This window comes from Silene latifolia, chromosome 3, assembly GCF_048544455.1.
Source record: "Silene latifolia isolate original U9 population chromosome 3, ASM4854445v1, whole genome shotgun sequence".
In the NCBI taxonomy this organism is placed as follows: Eukaryota; Viridiplantae; Streptophyta; class Magnoliopsida; order Caryophyllales; family Caryophyllaceae; genus Silene; species Silene latifolia.
Window position 1 is genome coordinate 150087460 of NC_133528.1, and position 7161 is coordinate 150094620.

Here is a 7161-nt window from a genome sequence, read left to right on the forward strand (position 1 = left end):
GCCTAGGTACATTCGAGTCATTTCGGGTTTCAATGTTGGGTTTTTGTCATCAATGTAAAGGATGAAATCGGTTTCGGTATATATCGGTTCGGATTAAAACAATTCAGGTTGAAACAGTTCAGGTTCATTCGATTTTGGGTCTATTTCGGATATTACAAATTCGGTTCGATTTCGAATCAATTCAGGTCGATTCAGGTTTCGGGGTGAAGTTCAGTTATACCTTTCGGGTGTACGGTCAGGTGTCAATTCAGGTATTTTCGATCGATTTTTCGGGTTCGGTATACTTTTGCTAGGTCTAGATACAACAGCCTATTAACCTAAATCCGCTAATTACCACACTATTATTAAATCTGCTAATTGAAACATACTAATCAAACCTGTCAATCCAATCTGTCATTTATAATATGTTTGACCAATCTGCTTCTGCTATTATTAATCTACTGAGTACCAAACAGGGGTATCAGATCACTTTTGCTAGCTCCATAGTTAAGAATATCATTTTTTATTTTACCCAGTTGATGTGTATAAATTAATAAAAAAAATATATAAAACAATGTATTAATACTCTAATATGTTTATGTAGTTTCCGTATAAAAGCCTTAGGGGGTTATTGGTAAATTACATATTGACCGATTTTTAGCATATTCAAGGCTGTCTGACCATTTAATATGCTAAATATTAAGGATAATAAGTTGCTAGCATATTTTAAGTTAGGAAATTTTATTCTATTTTACAAAGAAACTAACAATCTATTAATCTTAATTTGTTAATTACCAAACACTTAAATTAATTTTGCTAATTATAATATGTTGATCAAACCTTCCAATAAAATCCGTAATTCATAATCTGTTTTTACAATCTGCTTATGATGAAATTAATCATCTGATTAGCAAACAGAGCCTTGAGCTAGAGTGCCTTAAGAATGGCTTTTCGATCTTCTATACAGTAATTAATAATTACTCTCTCCGTCCCAGTCAATAATTTACAATTGTTTTATACACGATTATTAATGTAAAGAGAGATGAATGAGTTTATAATTATTAAGAAAATTGAAAACAAATTGAAATAAAGAGGACATCTGATGCCGGATGGCCCTTACCCGCTTAGGTTAGTTAGTTTATTTACTAGAAAAGAAAAGTGGAAACTATTGACTGATATACGCCATACACCTTAAATAGGAAAATGTAAACTATTGAACGGGATCGACCGTGTATTATGTTAGTTATATTACAGTTACTTACTACTTATCATTTGCTTATAGTTGTTGACCCTTCTATTTATAGTTATTATATTCATTCTCGGAGTACGTCTTTACTCATTACAGTACGTTTTTAACCATTTTACTCTTCTCATTTGTATCAGTCCTTGTAAAGCATTGCAGAAAAGGAGGAAAAAGCCCTAAGTGGGGGAGTAATATCATTCCTAGCAGTTAGATGTCATGAGTTCTAATGAGCTGTTCAACCAAGTGCTTCATTTATTTTGTTTTCAACCAATCCTCCGTTAATTTCAACAAGTGCAAAATCTTGAATAGTGAATACTGTAGAATAGTTGAACGAATAGTTTCATGCTATTTTCTGTTTATTCATCAGCTTTTTTGTATATGTGTTGAGTTGTGAATCGGCCAATTCATGTAAGAAACACAGAAACTAGGACCATGTTTTATGCCACTTTGTTGTTTTAAAGTTAGCGGCTCTATATGTCTACCAACATGTTGCAAAATAGTGGAAATAAAGACATGATACATTATCTTATAAAAAAGTATTATTACAATAAATAACATTGCTTAAACTCGCTAATTAAACGTTGACGGTTATATGAATTATTTCGGCTTATCAATGCACCTAAAGAAAAAGGGTTGAGTCTTGGGTGGAGACCGGTAGGCGGTAGCTCATCCCTTCTTAAGAAAGGTCGTATGAATTTCGTAGAGGCTAACTGAATTTCGGATAAAAGAAATAATATACGATCTAGACTAAGGATCGAGTTGGAGCAAGTTGACGATCATTGAAAGATTTGACCTTTTTAGTGAAGGTGGAAAAATAATTATTAGAATATACACCGAGAAAATTACAGTAAAAGTAACGTCTTGAAGACTATGAAAAGTCTAGAGAAGATTATTTTGGAACGAAAAGTTTAATTAATTTAGGCTAGGGCTTTACTGACTAAGGCGGAGGGAGTATGAAGTATTCTTCTCATGCGATTTTGCATAGTTTTGTTGGCTATTACAATTAACTAAATACTTTCGGAAATAAAGCAAAGGTAAATTATTAACTGGGACGGATCAGAAGGTAAACAAGATTCTTTTATATGTCTATAAAGCCTTTGTACAATTGTTCTGCCCAACAAAACCATAAGATGCCATTAACATAATTTCAACATAGACCTAAAAAGTGAAGTAAAAATACTTTCGGCACTTAGGAAATGGAATGTGCCTAACATGAAGGAATAGATAATAGACAGACAGAAAGCAAAGCTCATGATCAGCTGATGCCTAATGTTTGATTTTTCACAAATTTCAAACTATGCTATATAGTAGTATATACAAGTATACAACTAAAAAATGTAAGACATTATGATTAGTTAATTTCAGGCCTTTCATTCATCATCATTAAATTCATTTCATGAGAAAACGAATTTGAACATTTAGATCAACTGATATGACGATCAATGTTGTCAGGATCGGGATTCTACTTTGGATCGATGGGGAGGGTAGGATCGAATCGGTAGAATCGGATCGTAGGATCGCTAGATTCTACAAACTCGCTAAATATAATTTTTTATATAGTAAAAATACATAATTGAAAATCAAAACACTTATTTATTAATATTTATTCATAAAATATTGGTAATTAATGATTTTAGTATCATTGTATGAACAACTTACACGAAATTTGGGTTTTATGGTGTCATTATATAAAAATATATATTAATTCTACTATGGAATCGGATCGTAGGATCGTAAAACCGTAGGATCGTGTTATGATCCCATCTCTAGAAAATTTCAAATTAATAGGATCGTAAGATTCTACAACTATGATAGAATCGTAGGATCCAGATCGGTCAAGCATTTTTGGATCGTAAAATCGTAGAATCGTTGGATCGAATCGCGATTCTGACAACAATGATGACGATCAGTTTTACATAAATTAATTGAAAGTATCGGTCAAATTTGCAAACTTAAACATTTATTAGATCAATTGATAAGACCAATTTTACATAAATTAAGTAGAAATATTGATCAAGTTTGTTAGTTATGAATATAACATTGTTTAAAACTCGGAAGATAGAGGTTTATTGTCGTTCTTTCTTAACAAAAGTTATTTAGCGAATACAATTCAGTTTAAAAATGTTAACAAGAGAAGACAAGGCCTAGTTTTCCAATACAGCCTTATTTGTTTACCATTGATTAAAATTTAAAATATTTGTTATAAAGAATAAGAAAAAAAAGTAAATAGGTAATTGAGGCGGAGATAGTTTTTAATAACAAGGTTCTTAATTATGCACCTTCATGAATCATCATGCGTGCATTCATGCATAAAAAAAAAAACAAGAATCTTAATATTTTGCTATACACTAATGTTTGGTGCATCATTTTGTGTTGAAAAATCAAGTGATGCTCATACATTATTTATTAATGAAGCCGAACAAAAGCTGACTCATTCCATAATATGATTATATATACTATGTAGTTTAGCAAAAGATCAACAATAATTAATTAAGCTCATCATATAAGACAAAATGTCATATACGGAGTATTTATTTATGCAACTTACCTAATAAGGATGAGTAGATGACAAAACACAATGCAAAATCTATCGACAAACCTACCAAGATCTCTCATAATTTAAAATCTTGAAACGAATTCCAACAAAAATATCATTGTTTTATGGTACAAACAAATAAAATGTCCAACAAATTAGTCAAATTAAGCATAATTAAAAATCAAGGAGAAAAGACTTATATAAGAGAGATTACATCATTAACAAATTGGATAAATGTCTCTATTATGTTCTTAAATCTTAGCTCATTGTGTTATATGCTCCCCTAGAGCCTATAAACAAACAATGAAAAATAGTATTGTATATATCAGGCAGTTCTCGACACAATTTTCATCTTGGGTAATTCGAAAACAGTTACTTTATGTTACTAATACAAGGGGAAGTAAGGCTGTGTACATTTGACTTCCGCGTACCTCGCACTTTACTGAAGACATTGTGACCCTGGGGTAATGTTGTTGTATATTATGGCAGTTGCACATTGAGAAATACTGAAAATGACGTCTTAGCCTAATAGTTGAAACTGAAGAACCGTGGATAATAGGTCGCAGGTTCAAACTCTTTTGTGATGACAATTTTGTACCTCCTCTTACACCAAAAATGTTAAGCATTTTCCTTAACATTAAACACATTAAGATCTTGTATGCTGGAAAAATTGCATACCAGGCAAAGCATTGTAAGGAACTGAATAATTAAGAGAATGAGGAGGGTAAAATAGTAAATTTGCACCACCTCCACCTCCACTTTGGGCAGTCGACGTAGTGGCGGCTGCCATATTAAAATGGTGGAGGCGGTGAGGGTGATCACTAGTTCCGGCTGACGAGCTTTGATCACCACCGTCGTCACCGCCTGTGGTGGGGCCCTGATCATAGAGAATTCCCTTAAAAACATGGCCTCCTACGTTAATTGAGGTTTGATATGCATATTGTTCCACCATATTATCCTTGGAAGTCACCCTAATACACCGAAAATTTGCCAAGGAATTTATTTCTGCTGGATAATTGGAATCTTCTGGCCCTAATAATGTCATAAAAACAAAATGAAATTCAGTTAAAGAGCTAAATAAATATTTTCCGTCTCATTCGTTTATTTACATTTAATTTATATTAAAATAACACTTATTGTTTTGGTGTAGACCATCCTATTTAGTCTGGATTTAAGCTAGGTATGGCCACTAGGACGGTAAAGTTCTCCCTCATGAATTTTAACATTGTTGCATTCTCATAACTCGAACACGAGACCTATGGTTAAGCTAAGATAACTCCTTACCAGCTGCTGTAATAACACTTATTATAAAGAATAAAAGATACACAAATGATTGGAATAGAAAGATTAGTTAATTACAAATATTTTAAAAAAAAATATATTAAGTGTTAAGGCAAAAAAAAAAAAAATGCATTTTAGAATAGAAAGTTATAGCTTAATTGCAATTAAAAAATGGACATAATCCAACTAAGTTTACCTTCAAGGATTTTATGATAATTTGTTGCTAGGGTTTTGAGGAACTAGTGAATGAATAGTAACAAGAAATTAATTGGGAATTTATTAACCACAAATATATAGTCATTTCTACTTTTTTACAAGCAATAAGATGGAAATTAACTTAGAGATTTATACATAAAATAAAACACTTGATGTTACAATACATGCATTATAACAAATTATAGATCCTTCAATGTCTTTATCATTTTAATTATTTATCAAAAGAAAATCCCAAAAAAAAAATTAACAAAAAAAAAACAAAGAAGCTGGAAAGCTACTGAAAGAAGTACAATTATTAGGGTTTACTCAGGAATAGTACAAAGAAATCTTACCATCATCATACCAAAAATACCCTTAATTATATTCCAAATCAAACATCATCATCTCATCATACCAATATCATACCCACCCCAAAAAAAAATCATTTTTCCACATAAATCACTTATACATGATAAATATAGTGAAATATAAATAAAAATGAAAATTTAGTCAGCGTCATCAGATGATACCAAGTTTCCTAAACACGAGTAATAATTTGAATACACATAATGACATAAAAAAACTGTAACAAAACTCAGTATCACCAGATGAATACGCTATATTATGGTAGAAAAATTCATACCTAAGGGAGAGTCGCCGTGGCGAAAACAAGTAGATCTAGAGAGGGAAAGAGGGAGATCCAAGTGTTGGTAATCCATTGTATTATTAGAAGATGGTAATAATTCAAAATGTTGATATTGATATTGTTGTTGTTGTGATCTTAGACGCCTCTTCGCAACCGGAACCCAAGTGCTTTTGACATGGGTATGACACTTGAACCCTCGACTTTTACAACAACTTCTACATCTTACATGTTCACAATCTCTCTTTGCTTTGTTTCCACAATCTTGACAACTTATTGTACTACTACTATCACTACTATTATTATTATTATCTCTTGATGAGGATCTCATTACATAAATAATATAATTTCACTTATACTAAACAAAATATAATATATATATATTGAGTATTATATGAGTATATATATATATACACTATTTTTGGTGTTGACCAGGAGTATCCCTACCGACAGCTAGGGCAATCTCTTTCGAGGTACGCCTTACCGTCTGATAATAGTAGTCGGTAGACTTAAAAATGGATATTTATGGTAGAGTAGTGCTAGTATATATTAGTAGGGGACATGATAATTTTGGATATTTAGGGTTATCATTTGGTTGGTTGAATTTTGGGGAGATGATGGATAATATGGAAGATCTGAAATGTGTGAATACAGTTTCATTTTTAGACTGTTTGAGGTATAAGAAATATGGAAGCCATGTCTTCTATAGAAGAAAAGTGATAATGATAATCATATTTGATAAAGTACTTTAGATCTATTTAAGAAGTGTGTCACAGTTAATACTCACTCCGTCACGGTTAATTGGTGTCATTTGATTTTGACATAAAGACTAAGCAAGGAAAGAGGATGAAGCTTATTATTAGATGATAAGTGGACCAAATTGAGTATGAATTATCAAATTGTTCACCAAATATATTCCTAAAATAGAAAGGACGACAATTAACTGAAACACTTCAAACTAGAATAGGACAACAGATTACCGGGACGAAGAGAGTATTATTTTACATATTTTGTATTTTGATACGTTTAATTTCGTCAAAAAAAGAATACGGTATTCTTTTAGCCTTGTATTAAGTGGCCATGATAAAAGAACATGTCTGTAATTTAGTTGTCTATACGTATATCAGTATATAGATAAGGCGTCATTGAGTGGTACCAATTAAGTCTCGTACGTATGATATGTAGTTTTCATTAAAATGGCGAACCATACATTAGGTTATATAGTGATGTCAATATACAGTACCATCTGCAGATTACGTCATCTCATTTTCTTAAAATTAATTT

The 7161-nt window shown here is 31.5% G+C and overlaps 1 protein-coding gene across 1 annotated transcript; it reads right to left on the minus strand.

The window, feature by feature from the left end:
- Positions 1-3903: 3903 nt before the first annotated feature.
- LOC141648463 (protein SHORT INTERNODES-like) lies at positions 3904-6602 on the minus strand. The gene is made up of 2 exons (XM_074457134.1): positions 5878-6602; positions 3904-4790 (listed from the first exon to the last, which is right to left on the minus strand). Exons 1-2 carry the CDS (start codon positions 6206-6208, stop codon positions 4405-4407), a joined length of 717 nt encoding a protein of 238 aa, XP_074313235.1. The 5' UTR covers positions 6209-6602; the 3' UTR covers positions 3904-4404.
- Positions 6603-7161: the final 559 nt, after the last annotated feature.